The sequence below is a fragment of the Perognathus longimembris genome, chromosome 17 (genome assembly GCF_023159225.1).
Source record: "Perognathus longimembris pacificus isolate PPM17 chromosome 17, ASM2315922v1, whole genome shotgun sequence".
NCBI classification, from domain to species: Eukaryota; Metazoa; Chordata; class Mammalia; order Rodentia; family Heteromyidae; genus Perognathus; species Perognathus longimembris.
This window is the reverse complement of record NC_063177.1, coordinates 15,832,833-15,855,548: the sequence shown is the minus strand read 5'-3', so window position 1 is coordinate 15,855,548 and position 22,716 is coordinate 15,832,833. Positions and strand designations below refer to the sequence as shown.

Below are 22,716 nucleotides of genomic sequence, written 5' to 3'. Positions count from 1 at the left end.
ATAGGCCCAATTATAAAAATATTTGCATGCAAAACCAATGTGTATCTTGTATCTTGGAGCAGTAGAGCTAGTCTCTTTTTTCCCCCAAGAACCATCCACAACATGGACATGCAATGAAAATGTCCTGGTTTGAAATCTGTGTATGTGTTGTGTGTGTGGAGCTCCTAATACAGCCCTAGGGTCAAGTTCAAGTTGATGGAGGTTAAGAAAGGGTTTATCAGCCAGGTGCCATCGGTTCATTCCTGTAATCCTCGCTACTCAGGATGCTGAGATCTGTGGATCACAGTTTGAAGCCAGCTTAGGCAGGAAAGTCAGTGAGACTCTTATCTCCAACAGAGGCTCAGGGACAATGCCAGACCCTGAGTTCAAACCCCAGGATGCAGGGGTGGGGGTGAGGGCAGAAAGAAAAGGCTCAATCTCCAGGATTCTGGGCTTGTTCTAGTTGGATTGGATCAGGGCAGGGAAGCAGGACAGCCAAAGATGGCCAGGGCTTCAGAATTCTACCCAAGACAGAACAAAGGGACAGTTGCAGACGGAGGGTTCTACCAATCTACCTCTCCTCAGCCTGTCATTCATTTGGACTGGAGGGCTTAGGTGCCAGCCAGAACACCTCAGGAAACACCTTCTGCCCTATCTGTGGAATATTCACTGAGGTGTGCCCCCTCCCCAGTCTCCTTCCAATGGGCACTGACTGACTCCCAAGCCCGCCTCCCCCATGTCCTCTCCCCACCCTTTCACAAGAACCGAGGTGGAGCACGGCACAGTGGCTGCAAAATGTTTTGCAAACATTTTATTAAGAATAAGGCATATGACAGTCACCCCTAACACACAGAGCTCTATTTCTGTGGGTGAGTGAATATACTCTGAAAAGCATTGGATTAAAAAGCGCAGTCCAACAGAGTTCCGAGCATCATCCCTCGTGCCCTGCATGGCCCCCATTTGTGGCTGCCACAGAAGGGACTGGGCACTAGGGGGTCCCCAGGATCCCAGAGGAAGGAGATGCTACTCCATCCCTTCTCACTTCCTCCCCCATGCCATCAAGGAGGCCTTGACCCTGCTACTTGTATGAGGAAAGGGCTGCTCCCTTTGGGCCCTGAACTGACCCCCTCTCCCACAAGTGCAGGTTACCATGGAAAGAATACAGGAGGCAGAGCTTCACCTGGGAAAAGCCACATGTTTGGGGTTGGCTGGCTTCTAAGATGAGTGGGCTCCATACCTACAGCTCTCCCTTCTGGGTCTGTCTATATTTGGATGTGATGGGAGCCCTATCAGGGTCCCTGAATGTCCTTATCAATACTGTCCCACCCCCAGTCCCCAGTGAGAAGGCTGGCAGTAGAGAAAGGGGAGAGGAATCAGTCCCATCTCCATTACCCCAGATTTGCCATGGCTATGCTGGGAGGTTTTCTTCTAGCCTGGTAGGTTGATTGAGCCAAAGCCAGGAAGGGAAAACTGGGCAGTCTCTCCCCTAATTTCCAGGACAAAGTGAGGGAAAAGGAATTTCTATTAAAATTGGAACACGGTATATGCCTCAGCCTCCCACAACCCCTAACTCACTGCCTATTTTCTTCCCCAGCCACCCCCAATCCCTCAGCTGCCAGTCAGCCACCCTAGCACTCAGAACCTTTTACCTAGGCAATCTCCAAGTACCCCATAAACAATTAAGCATCATTATCTGGGGTTGCTGGAAAAGGGAAAGGATTTGGGACGTGCTGGTGGGGTCAGCTGGGAAGAGGCAGGCAGGTTACAGGAAGATCTCTGTGACTGAAGTGTGGTGGGTCCTCCAGAATTGGACACCCTGGGTACCCAAGTGGGAAAGGGAAGAGGATGACAGTATTGCTATAGAGCTTGAAGGGAGGCCTGGTGGGCATAACTATGGCTTTTAGTGGGGAGGGTAGAGGTGGATTTAAAAACAAACAAACGTTACCATCTCTATAGAAGGACCAACATAACGAAGTCACCCTGTTCACTCCATGGTTGTGGGAGATGAAGGTCTGGGCTCCTCTGGGCACGGAGGCTGCCGCCCATGTTCTCTTCGGGAGTAGCATGAACCATGCCCACCTGAGGCCTGACAGGTGGTACAGGCAGAGCCTCAGGACTGATAGGGGAGGTGAGGAGCAGGCAGCAAGGACCTCCAACATCTGACTCCCTCCATCTAACTCCTAGGAGGTGCACTGTTATTGGTCAGTGACCTTGGCAGACTTGCAGAGGTGGGAGTCAGCTGAGAGAAACGGCCTGGCTATACTGGTAGAAGTGTGCTCACTGGCTTCTTGTTCAATGATCGCTCCCTCCAACAGAGGGAACAGGATCTGGGACTTCTTGTCTTCTTCCTAGGGGTGGAGAGGGGGAGCACGCCAGGAGAGGAGTTGGTCACCTGGAGAGATTGACTGTGCTCACCTCCCAGACTCTTGGGTGACACGCAGAATGTACAGGCTCAGCCAGGGTCCAGACCTGCCTGGGACAAGCTGTAGGCAAGGTGACCTTCCTTGGCAATGCCTAGGAGACCTCACAGGCACTTAGGACTCAGTGCAGGACCAACCCAGAAGGGACAGCATGGGGAAGTGGGTGGGGGAGACTAGGTTTCTAGGCAAGCCTTGGGGTGGGGATCAATGAGCTGGACCAGAGTTACACTTCCTTGCCTTTGGTAGTGAGGGGAGGCTGGGCAGAAAGGGAGTTGGATGAGGGCATTTTGCTTAGGGCTGGGTAGTCTTGGGAGCATTCTGGAGCAGGGAAGAACCAGGACAGAGCCTAATCAGCTCCCACCTTCCTCCCAGCAAACCCAAACACCTATCCATAGAAACCACACCCAAGAAGCCAGGCCCTTCTTCCCATGTCTGGGTGCAGCCAGTTGTTTGGGAAGCTGGGCAGGTTACCACCTCCAAATGGATCAGGAAACTCTGGGGTGGCCTGTGGAAGATGAAAGGATCCATTTGCTTCCCACCCCCACCCCCCTTCCCTCCCTGAGCAGAGCCTGGTCCCCTGCCGACCACTGCTGAGCTGGGAACAAACTGCTCTACATTAGGCCCTGCCACCAAACCCATTCCTAACCCTCACTCCCCCCTCTCTAAGTCTAGAGGCTGGCGGGCCTTTGCTTGCCCACCAGGGGCTCTGAGTGGCCTAGCCTTCGAAGATTTTTCTAAAGTGTTCAGTGCTCACCTGCAAGGACCTATCAGTGGGGTGGGGGTAGGGAGAGTGGCTTCCAAATAAAAGCAGCACTAGCAGTACCTCTCTTGGGAGGAGGAGGGCTCCTCATGGCTGAGGGAGGCAGGGAAGGGGTGCAGGAAGGCTTAGGGGTGCCAATACCACTCTGCGATCCTTCTAGTCTGACAGCCCAGCCGTCCCCATTCCCCCAAAGGATTGTCATCTTTCTCGGGACAGGGACAGGACATGACCCCCCTCTACCCTCCCTTCCCCTCGGCAGGGTGGGGGATCAGATTAGAATTACTGCCAGTCTCTCCTTTCTACACACACACACACACACACACACACGCACTCACACACACACTCGCACGCACATACGCAGCCCCCCGAAACGCAGCTCCCTCAAGTGAGAGGGGAGAACTCAAAGCTTCGGAAACGTTGGGGAAATACAAAAGTTCGGGGGGCAGCTCTAGGCTACCGGAGCTGGGGCCGCCGCCTGGTCCTCGCCGGGGCTAGGAAGCCGTCCCTAGCCCCAAGGATCTGCCTGCGGGGATGGGGGGATGGGGCCTCTTCCCCACTGCCCGGGCCAGCCTGGTGCCTACTAGGGTTCCCCCGGCACGTGGGGCGCACTCGTCGGGCTCCGGCAGGCCCCCGGCGGTGGGCTGCCTTGGTCTGGGGGTTCTTGGGGTGGGGGCGGCGGCTGGCGTGGGCCGGGCGCGCCAGGCCGCGGGGGTCTCCTGGCGTAGAGGAAGAGCGCGGGGTCGGGCATGGGATCGGTGTCGTCCAGGGCGCCGGCTGCGCGGTCCCCGGTGGCCCAGTCCCGGCCGGGGCCCTTGGTGGTGGCGTCGGGCGGGCGTCGGGCTCGCGGCGCGCGCCGGCGGGGCCGGGCCTCGGCGGTGGCTCCCGGGCCCGGGCGCGGGGCCTGCAGTCTCTGGCGCGCGGCGTGCAGCTGGCAGGAGAGGTAGGCGGCCGCCTCGGTGTGCTTCTGTAGCTCGGTGCCCAGCACGGTGGCGCGGTGGCTGCGGCGCCGCAGCTCCTCCAGGAAGCGGCGCTCCTCGGCGCGCAGGCTGCAGCGCAGCGCCGACACCAGCGCCTCGCGCTGCGCCACCTCCCGCCGCAGCTCCGCGTTGGCGGCCGCCCGCGCCTCCAGCTGCGCCTCCAGCGCGCGGCAGTGGCTCTCCAGCTCCCGGGACGCCTCCTCTGGGAAAGGACAATGGTAGAGAGATGATGGGGTTTCCCCATCCCCACCCCCCACCCGGCCTGGCGTGGAACAGAACCCGTGTCACACACACCCCTACTGCCCCCATCACACGCCCCATGGTTCTCTCAATGAAAAACCTTTCCTGATAATTTATTTGTCCTGGAGTCATTTGTTGAGCCCCATCTGTGTGCACTGTGTCAGCCAGGCACTGGGTATACATATGGCAGATAATAAAACGGCCCCCGTGACGCATACAGCGCACTAGGAGAGGTACAGTAAATAATCACAAGTAAATGCGAGGTTGGCACTGTGACATGTGCCACCAATACTCTGTCACAGGAGAATGTGACTTGATCAGAGAAGGTTTTCCAGCAGGAGAGGTTTAGGGCTGGGACCTGGTGGATAAATTGCTCCTCCTCTGGGAAAGGGGGGGTCACAGACAGAGGAGCAGCTTGTGCAAATTAAGATACGGCATTGAGCAGGGAACTTGCAAAGCTGAGGATGTACACAGGAAGGGAGAAATCGGTGTCCTGATTTTGCCTGTTTACCAGTCTATTCTTTGCTTTTGCCCTTGCACAGCAAGTTTCAATCTTGGATGCACACAGGAACCATGCAGAGAGCTTTAAAACAGAACCCTGCCTAGGACTGAGAATGTGGCTTAGTGGTAGAGTGCTTGCCTAGCATGCATGAGGCCTTGGGTAGGCTGAGATCTGAGGGTTGTGGTTCAAAGCCAGACCTGACAGAAAAGTTCCCAATAGCCAGCCCTGGCAGAAATGTCCCTGTGAGACTCTTATCTCCAATTAATCACTTTAAAACTGGAAGTGACACTGTGGCTCAAAGTGGTAAGAGTGCTTAGCCTTGAGCAAAAAAGCTCAGGGACAGTGCCCAGGCCCTGGGTTCCAACTCCAGCACCCATGAATAAGTAAGTAAGTAAGTAAATAAATAAATGCTGTTTCCTGGGTCCTACCAAAGACTCTGAATGGTACCTCTGGGGTTGGCCTGGGAATAGCCCAGGCTATTGAGTTGAACACACCAGAGATAAGGCACCTGTCCTCTTGGACCATTAGCCCCAGCTTTCCCTCTGAAAGTGGCATTCATGAGGATTGTGGAGTTCCTATGGAGCTGAAAGTCACAATCATAAAATCCAGTGACAGGAGGATGAAGAAAGTTCTTAAGCCCACTGAGAGAGAAGAAAAATCCCCAAGACACTGTGATAGCGGCTTGAGTTCTGGTGACCCAAAAACTCCTCTGAGCACTGAGAGGTTACCTCAGCTTGCCATCTAAGGAGGTGGGCAGAACTGGTTCTAGATTGTTAAGTGTTTACATGATCCCTAGCTGATGCTTAGATACACAAGGCTTAAAACGTCTAGCCTTCCCAGGTATCAACTTCATCATGTAGCTCTTGAACTATAAGCAACACATCAATGTGACAGGAAGTCTGTTCTTAAGAACTGCCCTGGCCAAGAAAAACTATTTTTGCTTTAGGATTTATTTTTAGTTAAGCTGGGCTATGTACTTCACAGACAATGGATAGATTTCAACAAGGCTATCCTCCCCACTCCCATTTAAATTAATGTTATAACAATTAAAAAATAAAAATGATTTGTGATTAAAAGAAAACAAAATAAAATTTACCACCATCAGCACACATACATATATATGTCTCTGTGTGTGTGTGTGTGTGTGTGTGTGTGTGTGTGTGCTCAAGGCTAACACTTGAACCACAGCTCCACTACCAGCATTTTGGTAGTTAATTGGAGATAAAAGCCTCAAGATTTTCCTGCCTGGGTTGGCTTTGAAACTCCCTCCCCCCCAATATATATGTGTATGGTGGTGATGTGATACTGGGATTAAAACGCAAGATCTTATACTTGCTAGGCAGGCACTCTACCTCTGAGCTATACCTCTAGTCTATCTGGACTATTTGCCTCTCTCTTTTTTGTGCCAGTATTGAAGCTTGAATCTGGGGCCTGGGCTCTGTTCCTGAGCTTTTGTGCTTAAGGCTAGCACTCTACCACTTGAGACACAGCTCCACTTCCAGCTTTTTCTTGGTGGTAAATGGAGATAAAGAGTCTCACCCTGACTGGTGGTTTTGGAGATGAAAGCCCTGCCCAGGCTGGCTTCATGATCCTCTGATTTCAGCCTCCTGAGTAGTTAGGATTACAAACCTGAGCCACTGGCACCCAACTTCATCTTGGCCATTTCTAAGCAGATTATTTAGTGCAACACATCTTCAGGACATCTTTTCTTCTGAATCCACAAGGCTATCTTTCTGCTTTCATTTCCTCTGTCTATTGAGACAGACATGGACCCAGGGCACTCTTGGTGGCAGTGTAGGTTGTTCACTGCACAGGGCCACTCAGGTGAATGGGTAAGCTGGGGCTAACGCTTTGCTCTCCACTCATTAAGTAGAAGAGTAGTTGTCTCCAAGTCTAGGCTGGGAAGGGCAAATGCACAGGTGCTAAGGGTTGGCCCAGCCCCATGGCACTTCCCAGGAGAGGTCCTTCTCTTACCTTGCTGGTGGGATTGGGCTTCTCTCATCTCCAGATCATGGGTCAGTTCTAGAGAGAAGGAAAAGAAAAGTGTTTAGTTGAGTGTGTTTCTGTGTGTGGGGGTGGTGGTGGTGGTGGTGTCAGGAATCACAGATTGGGAGTGTGTGGAATCAGGAATCAGAAATTTCCTAGCTACTCAAGAGGCTGAGATCTGAGGATCAAGGTTTGAAGCCAGCCCTAACAGGAGAGTCCATGAGATTCTTATCTCTACAAATTAACCACCAAAAAGATAGAAATGGAATGGTGGCTCAGGAGTAAAGTGTTAGCCTTGAGCAAAATAAAGCTCAGGGACAGCACCTAGGCTCTGAGTTCAAGCTCAATACCAGTCCATAGGCACACACATACACAGAAGTCAGTAAGAGGCACTCACTATACCTAAGTTACTATGGCCTGGCAGGGGTAGAGACTTTCCTAGAGCACAGCCTGAGCCTGTCAGGCTTAATGTCAAGTTCAGAGATCTTTCATTTGTTTTGATTTTTGCCAGTCATAGGGCTTGAACTCAAGGCCTGGGTGCTGCCCCTGAGCCTTTTCTCTCAAGGCTATTCTTCTATCACTTCCAGCCACAGCGCCACTTCTGGTTTTCTGGTTGTTAAGTGGAGATAAGACTCTCACGAACTCTCTTGCCAGGTCTGGCTTTGAACTGCAATCTTTAGAGTTTAGCCTGTTGAGTAGCTGGGATTACAGGCATAAGTCACTAGTGCCCGGCTTCAGAGATCTTTTCAGTGCAAACTTTGTGTCTGGGCTTGGGGATTAGGTCATCCCTATGGGACAAATGAGCCTGGCTTGTTTAAGGGCTTCGGGAATATCTGCCCCTTCTAAGGGTGATGTGCCAATCAAACAGCACAGCTCTGGTGTTTAGCTGATGGATGCTGGAGTAGAGATGCCTGAGGGATCTGGAAATGGGCAGTGTCTATTTACCAACAGGGACACCTGTGTTTCATTGTTTTCAGGGCCAGGACTGCTATGCCTGTCTGAAGTCAACACTGGTCCCCCTCACTTTGGCAGGGAGAGGGGCTTAATGAGAACAGTGCCACCTGGTGTCAGGAGATGCATTGTCTTTGGTGTGGTGCTGAGGGGGCTGGACAGCCAGGCTAGAGCAGGCACTAAAGGGCACTGGTATAGGAGCAGATTCCTCCTGGGTGCTGGTGTTGGGTGCTGGTGCCCAGCTACCATGGCTCTCCCTTCCTGTCCTTCCTGTCCTCATTCTTTGGATCCCTTAATGTCTCATTTCTCAGCCCTGTCCCTCCTCTGGTCCCCCCAACTCAACCAGAACTGTATTGTACCATAGAGGTACTATAACTCAGTAGTAGGACACATACTTAGGCATGTTGGAGGCCATGGATTTGAGTCCTGTCAGCAAGGTAAGGGGGACTGGGAAAAGAGCAGAAGGAAGCCAGAAACCACACCAGCTCACTTCGGGGCACCGGAGTGTTGTTTACAGGATCACAGTCCGGAGTGCAAATGAAGAGAGTGAAAACTGGGCACCTGGAAAGCAGCACTTCTCTGGAACCACATGCCCCTGCAGTGGCTACAGAGACAGGCCTGTGTAGCCTGCAGCCCCGTGGCCTGCTCTTCTGCCCTCACGAGGCTTTTCTGGACACTAGGGGCTTTAGCCAGAGGCTCCTTCTCTGGGAAGGTTACCTGTTACCAGGAGATGGAGGGCCCAGAGTGCCTGAGCTTCTGCTGTGACCTGAGCTTGAACTTCTTTCTTGGGTCCCTTGAGGACTCTGGTGCCTCCACCCTTGGGGCTTTCTGAGACCAAGCTGGGCCTCCTCCAAAGCCTTGCAATATAGCCCAAGGGACCCTGGACTAAGTTCAGAGCCTTAGCCCAAGAGGTCTTGGCTCTGCCACTAACTCCCTGAGGTGGGGGGGGTACCTTCAGCCCTCAACCACAGGAGGAGACACAATCCCAGCTGGGCTCCCTGCCCATCTTCTGATCAGAATCTTCATGGATTTAGATGTGAAAGCTGAGGTCAGACCCACGTGTGACCTTGGGCTCATAACAGCACCTCCCAGAGCCTCAGTTTTCTCTTCTGGAAGATGGGAATAAACTAGCTCCTCCCTGGGGAGGGAATGTAGCCAGAATTAAAAACAAGGACCACAACAACAGGGAGTGCTTGACCTGGTGCCTAGGGGCAGTGCTTGTCATTGTCCAGGCAGCTCCACCAGCCCAGGACACACTCAGAACCTCCCAAGGCCCTGGGTGGAGTCCTCAGCCATCCATCCATCCACCTCCTATCCTTTGAGTCCTGCTCCTGTTTCTGCTGTTGGTCTTTTTCTTTTTGTTCCTCTCCCTTCTCCTCAGCACCTCCCTCCAAAGGAGGGTCTTACCCAGTCACCTCAGTCCCTAGAGAGGCAGTTCCAGTCCAGTCCAGAGTTATTTTTATCCCCTTAATCAATAACCAAGAGACTGCAGGCCCATGCCTGTCATCATCCATCTGCAAAGCGCAGTGGGTAGTGGAGGCCCCTCTATTGTTGTCTGTTTTGGATCTGGCCTGTGTCTTGATCTTCAGAATTCAGGCAAAATGAGAAGAAATTAGAGCAATGGTTGTAAAGTTTTAGGATCCTCTATGCTCTTCTATGCTTTGATTACAATGGAAAGGTGGCATGAAGATGGGGTGGGTCCTGGTGGGCCATCCCTGTCCCCTGGGCTGGCCTCTGCTGCCATCTGGGTTTTGAGGACAGACTGCTAAGACACTGACCTGGAATGTGGCAGCTGGATCTGTGTGTGATGTGGAAGGAGGCCCCGGAGTCAGGACTGCTGGCATATCTTGTGCCACAGGTCTAGAAGTCAATTTATTGTACAAGTGGATCCCTCAAGTCCTTGTAGGCCTCAGTTTCCCTCTGGGGAGGAGGAGGAGCCTCTCCTGAGCAAGGGGGAGGAGGTAGAAGTCTGGACATTTTGGAGCTAGACAATGTCCTGAAAGCTGAAAAGCCATGCAGGATTTGGAGCCTGCAGCTCTGAGTTCTAATTCTGACTCTGCCACTGGCATGAGTGACTCTCCCTCTCACTTTTTTTTTTGGCCAGTCCTGGGGCTTGAACTCAGGGCCTGAGCACTGTCCCTGGCCTCTTTCTGCTCAAGGCTAGCACTCTCCCACTTGAGCCACAGTGCCACTTCGGGCCGTTTTCTATACATGTGGTGCTGGGAATCGAACCCAGGGCTTCATGTATACGAGGCAAGCACTCTTGCCACTAGGCCATATTCCCAGCCCCTCCCTCTCACTTTTTGGACTTCAGTTTACGGACTCATACAATAAATTAGGTTCTTCCAGCTGGGACATTCTATGAGCCACTAGCTCTAAAGTGTGCACTTGGAGACTCAGCCACATGACCACTTGAGCCATAGCCAACCCTCTGGGAGGCCCAAAAAGCTCAGGCCACAGGCCCAAGAGTGGAGGCCAAGCCTAGATTTCCATTCATCCTTTGCCCTACTCCTAATCAGCTGCTAGGTCTCTTCCTTCCCCTCACCCTGAACAGGCACTCCTGATTCTCTTTATCTCCTCTCTCCCCTGCCCATCTCATCAGCTCTGCCTCTGGTCTCCCAACCTCCCTTTGTCACGGTTCACCTTCCCTATGACTTCTGGTAATGCTGATCAAGTGGTACTTTACTGTTTAAAAACCTTCAGTGGCTCCCCCATACCCAGGAGGGCAAGCCAAAGTCCTTAGCTATCTGAGCATTTGTCAGTGTCTTCCACAGTCTGGCTTCAGCTGTATTTCCAGCATGCTACTGGATGCAGAGCCTTCTCCAGTGAAGCAGAACTTCTCTTGAGTGCTTGCCTCCCACTTCCTGCCTCAGCTATGCAATTCCCTTCATTCTGAATGACGTCCTCACTCCCCTTTCGTAGTATCTTAGCACATCTACACTAGGTACACTTAGCTAAGTACTCTCTCCTGGGAACCTCTGCCTGCTTTACCACCTTCTCCTCAATTCCTGCAGACCCTCTTTATTGTCTGTATTATTGTTACTACTATTAAGAAGGTTCTGCTATATAGCCCAAACTAACTTGGAACTCATGATCTTCCTACCTCAGCCTCTTGAGTATTGGGATTACAGGTGTGTGTCACTACACGTAGCTTCTGTTATGCTATTTCTATGTGTGTGTGTGTGTGTGTGTGTGTGTGTGTGTGCGCGCGCGCGCGCGCGCTGGTACTGGCGCTCAGGCCTGAGCATTGTCTCTTAACTATTTTGCTTGAGGGTAGTGCTCTATCACTTGAGTGATACCTCCACTTCTGGCTTTGGGGTGGCTAATTGGAGATAAGAGCCTCTTAGACTTTTCTGCCCTGGATGGCTTTGCACTATAATCATTAGATCTCAACCTCCTGAGTAGCTAGGGTTACAGGTGTGAGCCACCCAGCACCAGGCTCTGCTATGCTATTATTACTTACTGGTATGTGTGTCACCCCACCTGCACTTCTTGAGGGCTGGGAGATGCTCAGGGGAGACTATAAAAAGGACAGGAATCCCCAGGAATGGGCTCCCCCACTCCTCCACCTTACTGAGTCCTCAGTTCCCCAACTTTTCTTTTTTTTTGCCAGTCCTGGGGCTTGAACTCAGAGGCCTGGGGCACTGTCTCTGAGCTTCTTTTGCTCAAGGCTAGCGCTCTACCACTTGAGCCACAGCTCCACTTTGGCACACCTCCCCCCCCCCCGCCGCCCGCCCAGTAATTTACTGGAAGTAAGAGTCTCATGGACTTTCCTGCCTGGGCTGGCTTTGAACCACAATCCTGAAATCTCAGCTTCCTGAGTAGCTAGGATTACAGATGTTGAGCTGGTGGCACCCAGCTAGTCCCCAAACTCTAATGCCATTACCTCGAGTCTGTTTCCTCAGCGAGAGAAAAAGGTGAAGGATTGGTGTGAGGCTCACAGTGAGTACCCATCACAGAAAGCAATTTTGTGGATGACAATGACACAGGTGTAAGGCCTCACCTGAGCAGCGTTTCTGCAGCCTCAGGATTTCCAGGTGCAGGTCTCGCAGCAGGGCCATCTGCTCCTTTTTCAGAAAGCTGATGTGGCGTTGCACACTCTGTATCTGATGCTCCAGGGACACAGTATCCATGGCAACCCAGGTCTGGGCCCCACCTGGGGAGGACCACAAGGTGAACTCGTATCTTCAGAGCTCATCTACCCCTGCTTGACTTTCAGATTCCTCATCATCTTCACTGTGTGTGTGTGTGTGTGTGTGTGTGTGTGTAGGTTGAATTGAACCCAGGTATTCCATCAGTGAGCTACACCCCCAGCCTGTTTAGAATTTGAGACAACAGTCTTACTGTATATCCCAGGCTGGTCTCTAGCTTATGATTATCCTGCTTCAGCCTCCTGCGAGCTGGGATTACAGGTATAAACCAACACACCTGGCATGTCTCCTTTAATCTGGATTCTCTTGCCACTGAGTCAGATGACATTTGCCATCATTTCATTTCCTTCTAGTAAATCACTCAAGTTTCATGAGCAAGCTGATGTGTTGGTAGAAGTATAATTATTCTTATTAAACAGGCAAAGAACCAGAGATCTAGGGAGAACTGGCTTCACATTTGGCTCCTAGGAACTTAGGCCTCTTTTGTTACTCAGAAGAACTGGAACAGCCAAGCCAACAAAAATACCTTGGGGCCAGCTCTTAGGCTCTTAGTCCTCTCATGGGCAAGATGAGTCTGCTGTGGAGTGGGTGAACCTTGAAGTCACTCCAGGCTCCGCTATCCTCAGGTACCTCACATCCAGGTGACCATCAACACATGAATTGTTCTGAGCACACACTCCCCAGTTCAATCCCAGTCCTTTGACTAAGCCAAGACTCTGAGCTCCAGCAAGTTTGTCTTGCTGAGAAATATTCTAGTAACACTGACTTTATGGAGAAGCAGGTGGAGGAGTACCTTTTTTTTTTGCCAGTCCTGGGCCTTGGACTCAGGGCCTGAGCACTGTCCCTGGCTTCTTTTTGCTCAAGGCTAGCACTCTGCCACTTGAGTCACAGTGCCACTTCTGGCCATTTTCTGTATATGTGGTACTGGGAAATCGAACCCAGGGCTTCAAGTATACGAGGCAAACGCTCTTGCCACTAGGCCATATCCCCAGCCCCCGAGTACCTTTTTCCCCCCCCCCCCATTCCGGAGGAGGAGGAGGAGGAGGAGGAGGAGGAGGGAGGAGGAGGAGGAGGGGGGGGAGGAGGAGGAGGAGGAGGAGGAGGAGGAGGAGGAGGAGGAGGAGGAGGAGGAGGAGGAGGAGGAGGAGGAGGAGGAAGAGGAGGAGGAGGAGGAAGAAGGGGGAGGGAGGGAATGAGGGAGGAGGTAACAAACAGTACAAGAAATGTATCCAATGCCTAACGTATGAAACTGTAACCTCTCTGTACATCAGTTTGACAATAAAAATTAAAAAGAAGAAGAAGAAGAGGAAGAGGAGGAGGAGGAGGAGTACGATGCCAAGAAAGCCTATCTGGAAAAAAAACACCAAAAACTAAAGCACAAAGGGGTGATGACATGGTTCAAGTGGTAGAGCACTTGCCTAGCTATTACAAGGTTCCAGCTTCAAACCCCAGTACCAGGGCTGGGAATGTGGCTTAGTGGTAGAGTGCTTGTCTAGCCTGCACAAAGCCCTGGGAATTCCTCAGTACCACGTACACAGAAAAAGCCAAAGTGGCACTGTGGCTCAAGTGGTAGAGTGCTAGCCTTGAGGAAAACAAGCTCTAGAACAGCACCCAGGCCCAGAGTTCAAGCCCCAGGGACTGGCTAACAACAACAACAAAAACAAAACTCTAGTACCACCAAAAAGTTTGAATATTAGAATAAATGAAGAAAAGGGAAAAGGAGAGGAGTATGGTGGCTCATACCTATAAGCCTAGCACTGGGGAGGGTGAGGCAGGGCAGGAGGATGGAAAGTTAAAGGCCAGTCTGGACTACTCCAGAAGGTCCTGGCCAGTCTGAGCCAAAAACCAAGATCCCATCAACAAAGCCAAACAAAGGAAGGATGACGGAGGGCAATAATAAGGAGGCACGTGCAGTGAATCTGTGGTGGAAAGTGAAGTCAGCCACTGTGATGGACACAGTGTAGGCATGCCGGAAGCCCAGTGTTGGCAAGGCTGTCCAGCTTTCCCCCTTTCTGTGATAATCAGTATTCTGGCAATTCAGAGGCAGATGGTCCAGAGCTCTGAGGCCTAGAACTCCTCCCCTGTTCTCCTCTTCCCTCCCTTCCCTTTTCAGGGCAATTTGAACTACCTGGAAACAAGGTAAAACCCAGTCTCTAATAAATAACAAACAAGCAAAGAAACAAACAATAAAAACTAGTACAGACTTAAAGAGAGGGGTAGATGTCAGAAGAGTAAAGGCACTGAGTGCCTTTAATCCTAAGGGTTATCCTTGCTACTCAGGAGGCTGAAATCTGGAGGAGGGCCATTCTAAGCCAGTCCAGGGGGGAAAAGTCCTTAAAACTCCACCTCAAAATAGTCAGAAAAAAAATCCATATTAGAGATGTGGTTCAAGTGGTAAACTGTGCTAATTAGGCAAACAAGCATAATAAACTCAGAGATCTAGATTTCAAACCCCAGTTCCAGGGGGGAAAAAAAAGTGCTGGTCCTAGGACTTGAATTCAGTGCCTAGGCACTGTACTTGAGCTTTTGTGTTCAAGGTTACTTTTGAACCATAGCTCTACTTCCAGCTTTTTGGTGGTTAATTAGAGACAAAAGAGTCTCATGAACTTTTCTGCCTGTGCTGGCTTTGAATCACAAACCTCAGATCTCAGCTTCCCAAGTAGCGAGGATTAGAGGCATGAGAAGCACAAGTCACCAGTGCCTAGCCCCAAAGAACTTCTGAACAGGAGCTAGGAATATGGCTTAGCAGTAGAGTGCTTGCCTTGCATGCATGAAGCCTGGGTTTAATTCCTCCGCATCACATACACAGAAAAAGCTGGAAGTTGCGCTGTGGCTCAAGTGGTAGAGTGCCTTGAGTAAAAAGAAGCCAGGGTCAGTGCTAAGGCCCTGAGTCCAAGCCACAAGACCGGCAAACACAAAAACAACTTTTGAACAATATTGTGACTAATCTTGAGGAGTACAGTCCATCAATAGAGTATCTGTCTAGCACACAGGAGGTCCTGGACGTGATCCCAACACTTAAAAAATATTACTGAGTGATTTTGGAGTTACGAAATTTAAATAGAGGAAGGGCAAAATATAACCTGTGCTATTTGCGAGGTGCCTCCAGCTCATGCCTGTAAATCCTAGCTTCTTCTTCTTTTTTTTCTTTTTTGCCAGTCCTGGGGCTTGACCTCTGGGCCTGAGCACTGTCCCTGGCTTCTTCTTGATCAAGGCTAGCACTCTGCAACTAGAGCTACAGCACTACTGCTGGCCTTTTCGATATATGTGGTGCTGAGGAATCAAATCCAGGGCTTCATGTATACAAGGCAAGCACTCTTTGCCACTAGGCCATATTCCCAGCCCCAAATCCTAGCTTCTTAAGAGGCTTGAGCATGACAGTATGAAGCCGGATTGAGTAAGAAAGTTGGTAAACTCTTATTGCCAATTAAATAACCACCAAAAAGCTGAAAGTGGAGCTGTGGCTCAAGGAGTAGAGTGCCACTTGGGTGGGAAAGCTAAGGGGCAGCGCCCAGGTCTTGAGTTCAAGTCCCAGTACGCTGCTGCGCGCACACACACACACCTATACTCTTAAGCAGTCATACTGCCTGGGTGCTAGTGGTTCACACTTATAATCCCAGCTACTCAGGAGGCTGAGATCTGCGGATCATCATTGGAAACCAGCTGGAAAAGAAAAGTCTATGAGACTCCACCTCCAAAACAACCATTCAAGCTGGAAGAGTGGCTCAAGTGGTGGAGCACAAGTCATGAGCAAGCAAGACAAGTGAGAGGTCAAGGCCCAAAACTGATAGAAAAGAAAAAGAAAAGTCAGGGCTGGGAATATGGCCTAGTGGCAAGAGTGCTTGTCTCATATACATGAAGCCCTGGGTTCGATTCCCAAGCACCACATATATAGAAAAAGGCCAGAAGTGGTGCTGTGGCTCAAATGGCAGAGTGCTAGCCTTGAGCAAAAAGAAGCCAGGGACAGTGCTCAGGCCCTGAGTCCAAGGCTCAGGACTGGCCAACAAAACAAAACAAAACAGAAAAAGAGAAGTCAAACAGGCCTCTGTGGGGACAGTACATTAAGAGTCAGCAGAGTAGATACAAAGAGGTCAGCTGGGAAAATGTGCAATGGATCAAGGTAAGAGATAAGGATGGCCTGGACTACAACTGCAGGCAAAGAGGAAGACAATTAGCTTCCTGCCTGGAATTTTGGTTCCATTCCCTGCTCCCCGCTCCAATTTCCATATAGAGACAGAATTCCTTTAGTAGATACAAGTCTGATCATTCTCCCCTGTCCCCAGCTCAGGACTCACACAGCACACCGCACCAAAAGTAACATTCTAATCAGACCCTACACATCTACCTCTGGCTCTCTTTGTCCTCATCTCTGTCCCCACTCCTGGCTCCACCCCAGCCACTCTGGTCTCCTTACCTTTCCTGAACTTGCCAAGCACACTTGCCTGGGAGACTCTGTGTGTGCTGTCCCTCCTCCCTTCTGCCAAGGATGCCCTTCTCCAAGATTGCCTCAAAATGCTTTCCCTTCCTTCATTCAAGGCTCTGTTCAAATGTAACCTCTGGAGGGCCTTTCTTGGATCACCCCATGTAAGATGAATCCTCAGTTAGTATGCACTCCCTTACTCTGCACTATTTTTCTTCCATGAAGTTATTTCTATGTGAGTGTATTGAATTTCTGTTTACTGTCTGTTTCCCTGCCAGACTGTTAGCAATAGAAGACGAAGGACTTTTGTTTTGTTTCCTCGGCACCCCGGCACATGGTATAATACCTCCCTCATAGGAGGTGCTTGGTATGTGTGAGAGTGAGTTGTGGGATGGGTGGACTGATGAAAGGCAGACTTACAGAGAAGGTAAGATCAGACACACATTAGGCTTGGCATGCCCAAGAGACCTCAAACAAGAAATGTCAAACAGACTGTCTTATATGCTGGGGTGCAACTCAGGAAAACCAGGTGAGCTGAATGTCTATGTGGTCATCTGTCAGGATGTGTGTACCTGTGTCTCAAGAAGTATATATGTGGGGCTGGGAATATGGCCTAGTGGCAAGAGTGCTTGCCTCCCATACATGAAGCCCTAGGTTCAATTCCCCAGCACCACATAAATAGAAAAAAAATGGCCAGAAGTGGCGCTGTGGCTCAAGTGGCAGAGTGCTAGCCTTGAGCAAAAAGAAGCCAGGACAGTGCTCAGGCCCTGAGTCCAAGGCCCAGGACTGGCAAAAAAAAAAAAAAAAGAAGTGTATGTGTGTTCGTGTGTGTGTGTGTGTGTGTGTGTGTGTGTGTGTGTGTGTGTGTGTGTGTGTGTGTAGCTGGTGATAGAATTCAGAAATGCCTGAATGAACTTCATCCCCAGCCCTTGATTTTTTTTTTTTTTTGAGACAATGTCCTCCTATGTATCCCAGGTTGGCCTCAAAAATATGATCCTCCTGTCTCAGCCTGCTGAGTGCTGGGATTACAGCCATCAAATCAGCTTCATTTGTGTATTTGGTTTTATTTTGTGTGCTGGTCCTAGGGCTCAAAAGCAGAGCATGGGCGCTGTCCCTGAGCTTTTGTGCTCTACCACTTAAGCCACAGCTCCACTTCTGGACTTTGGGTGTTTAGTTGGAGATAAGAGTCTCACAGACTTTCCTGACTGGGCTGGCTTTGAACTGAGATCCTCAGATTCAGTCTCCCAAGTAGCTAGGGTTATAGGCATGAGCTATCAGCATCCAGTTTCACTTGTTCCTTATCTGTGTATGTTAGGTACATACCTGGAAGATGCAGATTCTTAGGCCTGGAGAGACAAAGTATTTGTTCCAAGGCACCAGAATGCAAATGATTATGATGGGTGAAAGCCCTTCCCACACAGCTCTGGAGCCTGGAGCCTGGCCACTGACAGAGGCTGAGCCAACCAGCTGTTTCTGTCCTCTCCCAGAAGGACTTGAGCATTTGCTTCCAACTCGGCAGGCTGCTTTTCTCAGGGCAGAAATTTGGGTCACAAACAACCTTGGCAAATCTTTCTTAGACATTATTGTGTGGTTTGTCTGGGAGCAGTGGGGAAGGGGGAACTAGGGACATCACAAATCTCTCTGTGTGGCTGAGGAGTCACAAGCATGTCAGCAGGCCAGAGCCAGGAAAACAGCAGGTCTCCACAGCAGAGATATGGTCCTAGACTGTCGCTTGTCTCCTAGACGCGGCCCAGGCAGCTGAAGGATTAGGGCTGTCAGCTCCATCTTCTCCCCACACCCAGCCCTGAATACTCAGTCTCCCAAGTGCAAGGTGAAGACTTCCTTCCCCTCTCTCCACTGTCCTCACTCCCTCTCACAGCCTCAAAACCTGCCCTGCTCTGATTCCCTCCTGGTACCAGTAGCTTTTTCTGGGTTGATGAAAATGAATAAATACATAATATAATACATATATTTATTTATTATTCTTGGAGAATATACACACATATATATGTATAATTTCCAAGAATACAGAAGGACCTGTAACATAAGGCTCACATTTTATCGTTGTGGAAGATAGTCTCACTATACTGTAGCCCAGGGTGACCCACTAATGATGATCTTCCTACCTCTGCCTCCTAAGGGCTCGGATTATAAGTGTGCCACCATACCAGGCCTAAGGATTCACAATATAAAGAGTAAATCCAAGTAATCTTGACAGATCTCTCATATGTCTGAAAGTAACAAATATTTTTCCCTTAGGGAGAGCTGGTGGAAGAAACTTTCAGGGCTCATGTCCTTAGCCATCAGCAAGGTGGCAGGCTCAGGCTGCCACCTTGGCACCTTGGTCTGGCCCTTAACCCCCGAGAATATCCCAGCCCCTACTTGCCTCTGGAGTGTCCAAGCCCTCATATTCCTTTCCAGTGTTCTGCCTACAACTGACTTGTGTTGGAGATTTACTTCTCCCTCCAATTAATTGATTACTATCATTCACTTTTAGTGCGGGTACTGGGGCTTGGACTCAGGACCTCATAGACTCACTTGGATTTTTTTGCTTAAGAGTGGCTGCACTCTACCACTTAATCCAAGCTCTGCTTTTTTTTTTTTTTTCCTTGCCAGTCCTGAGGATTGAATTCAGGGCCTAGGAACTGTTCCTGAGCTTCTTTTGCTCAAGGCTAGCACTCTACTACTTGAACCACAGCACCACTTCTGGCCTTTTCTGTGATGTGGTACTGAGGAATTGAACCCAGGGCTTCATGTATATGAGGCAAGCACTCTACCACTAAGCCATATTCCTAGCCTCAGTTTTTTTTACAAGGCAAGTACTCTACCACTAAACCACCTTCCCAGCCCTGTTTTTGTTTTTGTCTTCTTGGTTGTGAGGCTTGAACTCAGGATCTGGGTGCTGTTCCTGAGCTCTTTTTCTCAAGGCTAGCACTTTACCACTTTAAGCCACAGTACCAATTCCAGTTTTTGAGTGGTTAATTGGAGATGAATCTCACAAGGACTTCCTGGGCTGATTTCAAACCTCGATCCTCAGATCTCAGCCTCTTGAGTAGCTAATATTATAGGCTTAGCCACTAGTGCCTGTCGAGGCTCTGGATTTTGTTTTTGTTGGTTAATTGGAGATAAGAGTTCCATAGAGGGGCTGGGGATATGGCCTAGTGGCAAGAGTGCTTGCCTCGTATACATGAGGTCCTGGGTTCAATTCCCCAGCACCACATATATGGAAAATGGCTATAAGTGGTGCTGTGGCTCAAGTGGCAGAGTGCTAGCCTTGAGCAAAGAGAAGCCAGGGACAGTGCTCAGGCCCTGAGTCCAAGGCCCAGGACTGGCCAAAAAAAAAAAAAAAAAAGGAGTTCCATAGAATTTTGCCTAGGCTAGCTTCAAACCTTAATCCTCAGATCTCAGCCTCCTGAACAGCTAGGATTACAGGTGTGAACCACCAGTACCCAGTCCTCTTCAGTTTCTATAGTTTTTTGGATTGAAAGAACAAGAGGAAAAAGGGTTAGAAATGTGGTTCAAATGGTCAAGCTCCTGTTGACCACATGTGAGGCACTAAGTTCAAACCTCACTACTATCAAGAAGGGAAGGGAAAGGGAAAGGAAAGGGAAGGGAAGTGAAGAGGACAGGGAAGGGAAAGGAAAGGGGAAGTGAAGAGGAAGAGGAAGGGAAGGGAAGAGAAAGGAAAGGAAGAAGGAACTACAAGTCCCTCTGGAGTTATCTCAGCTGATGGTTTAAAGTTCTGCCCCACAGAGCTCAAACTTCTACAGAAGGGCCTCAGAAATTGCCAAAAGAATTGGGGTCAAAGAACAGGGCTGGAAGCTTTATTTTTAAATCTTTCTGTCTATAATTCATTTGTGTCTGTGAAATCATTGGAGAAAAGCTTTCTGTTAACCATAGCCTCACACATGTGAGGCAAGTTGCTCTGAGCTCTGAGTCACATACCTCCAACCACTGGAAACTGTTTTTTTGCTGGTCGTGGGGCTTGAGCACAGGACCTGGGCTCTGTCTCTGAGCCTGCCTGTGCTCAAGGATAGAGCTCTACCACTTGAGTCACAGCACCGCTTCCGGCTTTTTATGAATAGTTTATTGGAGATAAGAGTCTCATGGACTTCCCTGTCTGGGCTAGCTTTGAACCGTGATTCTCAAATCTCAGCTTCTTGAGTAGCTAGGATCACAGGCATGAGCCACCAGTGCCTGGCCTCCTTTTCTTTGTACTTTTTGGAGACAAGATCTTGCTATATAGCCCAGGCTGGCCTTGACCCTTGAACTTGAGATCTATTGCCTCAACTTCCTGAGTGCTGGAATTACAGGCATCTTTCACCACATCTGGCTGAAAACCACTCTTACAGTTCAATCTTTCCTTAGATTTCTTTATATTCCACCTTCCCATGCCCATTAGTGGGCTCTGTGTCCTTCTAGCCTCTTCTGCCCATCTTTCCCTTAGGCAGGCTGGGAAGAGGGATAGTACTAGCATCTGGGCTCCTTGCTCTTTGGTGCTATGGAGTTTTTCATTCTGTATCATCTCTTCCTCTTTGATCCAATCTCTTCTCCCAGTTTCAAATTCATTCTTAGTGCCAATATTTATCCAGGCAACAAATCTTGCAAGGCACTGATGGCTCACACTTGTAATCCTAGCTACCCAGGAGGCTGAGATCTGAGGATGGAGGTTTAAAGCCAGCCTGGACAGAAAAAAAATCCATGAAACTGTTATCTCCAATTAACCACCAAGAAACTGGAAGTAGAACTATGGCTCAAATGGTAGAGAGTTAGCCTTGAGCCAAAAAGCTAAGGGGCAGAGCTGACCTGAGTTCAAGCCCCAGTACCAGCACAAACAAAACCACAAAAACTAAACAAAACCCCCAAATCTCTCAACTAATTTTATAAAATTACCATTATATGGCTTCTTGTTCCAAAGGGAATGTTAACCTTTTCTTACAGCCAGGGCGGGTATATTAGCTAAGACAGGCATGGCAATTCATGAGTAAATAAGTCAATCGATATGTTCTTTACTTTTCTTAGTCACGATTCCTCTTCATTGCTTGACTCAGAAACATTGTCTTTCTGAAACATAACATGAATGCATGGACACAGGCAATGATGCTAATGCTAATATTAGTGCCAGTAAAGTCTCAGCATAATTTTTAGCTTTTTTTGTATATGAACTTATTTATCTTGAAAATGATCTTATGCTGAAAGCCCCATTAGTATATCTATTTCACAGATAAGGAAACAGAGGCTCCCAAAGAGTCAGAGAAGAGCCTGGCACTGGTGGATGCTCATGTTGGTAATCCTAGCAACTCAGGAAGCTGGGGTCTGCAGACAGATGTTTAAAGCCAGCCTGAACAAGAAAGTCCATGAGGTTCTTATTTTTAATTAACTACCAAAAAAGTCAGAAATGCAGCTGTGGCTATAGTGGTAGAGCACTAGTATTGAGCAAAATAGCTCAGGGACAGGATGGAGGCATTGAGTTCAAGCTCTAGGAGTGGCAAGAGAAAAAGAGAGGAAAGAGAGAGAGAGGAAGAGGAAGAGGGAGAGGGAGAGGGGGAAAGAGAGAGAGAAGGAAAGAGGGGGGGGCTTGTTCTGGCACCTAAGAGCACCCCACTGAGAGCTAACCCTGGAATGTAAGGCCCTCCCAAAGCAAACAGTCCACAGATAGCTTCTGACTAACTACAGTATATTAGACCGCATAGGGTCTTTGCCTCTTGAAACCTGACCTGTCCTGCAGGGCCCAGCTCCCAAACTATCTTTGGAAGTCTTCCCTGATCCCCCACCAGCGCTGGAATGGTTCTCCCTCCAGCATCAGTGTCACCCCAGGCCACGTGCAGGAATTTGGGTGGTAGCTAGTACCACACTCTGACATCCATCAAAGTCCACCATCCATTATCCATGTGTGTGCCTGGCTGTTGTTCTGAAGACTTGAGCTTGCTGCAGGCAGAGGTCTGTCTCTGGGTCTCCCTTGCTAAGGAATAACAGTGTAAACAGAGAAGGAGTTTGGGAATCACCAGGTCAAATAAGTGCGACTATTAAAAAATAATTACCACCCCCACCAAGTCCTTGGCTCTCTGGAGGACTTGGGTCTGGAACAACGACTTGGCCTTCAACAAATGTCTGGGAATCTGTCTGCAAAGGTAAGGCCACTTAGCTAGGGGTAGAGCCACATTCCCCAGGGACCTAGGGGTCCTCTCCAACGCCCTGGCCACTCCTGCCCAACATCCCTCAACTCTGGTGCCCTGGCTCTTCCAGAAGGTCTCAGGACCCCCCAATTCTCAGCAAAGCAGGCACGTGGGAGTGGGGTGAATGAGGAGCCTGGAGCCCCCGCCCCCACTT

The 22,716-nt window shown here is 49.8% G+C and overlaps 1 protein-coding gene across 1 annotated transcript; it reads right to left on the bottom strand.

The window, feature by feature from the left end:
• Window positions 1-3,739: 3,739 nt before the first annotated feature.
• On the bottom strand, window positions 3,740-11,966 carry Ccdc92b (coiled-coil domain containing 92B). The gene is made up of 3 exons (XM_048366079.1): window positions 11,819-11,966; window positions 6,853-6,900; window positions 3,740-4,338 (listed from the first exon to the last, which is right to left on the bottom strand). The coding sequence occupies exons 1-3, from the start codon at window positions 11,946-11,948 to the stop codon at window positions 3,740-3,742; spliced, it is 777 nt and encodes a 258-aa protein (XP_048222036.1). The 5' UTR covers window positions 11,949-11,966.
• Window positions 11,967-22,716: the final 10,750 nt, after the last annotated feature.

Bases quoted from the DNA above. Each gene is read 5' to 3' on its own strand.
- Ccdc92b (XM_048366079.1), bottom strand. From the start codon at position 11,948: ATGGATACTGTGTCCCTGGAGCATCAGATACAGAGTGTGCAACGCCAC. The intron at 6,901-11,818 runs GTGAGGCCTTAC...CCTTCTCTCTAG, and splicing joins GCTGCAGAAACGCTGCTCAG to AACTGACCCATGATCTGGAG. The intron at 4,339-6,852 runs GTAAGAGAAGGA...GTCCTTTCCCAG, and splicing joins AGCCCAATCCCACCAGCAAG to AGGAGGCGTCCCGGGAGCTG.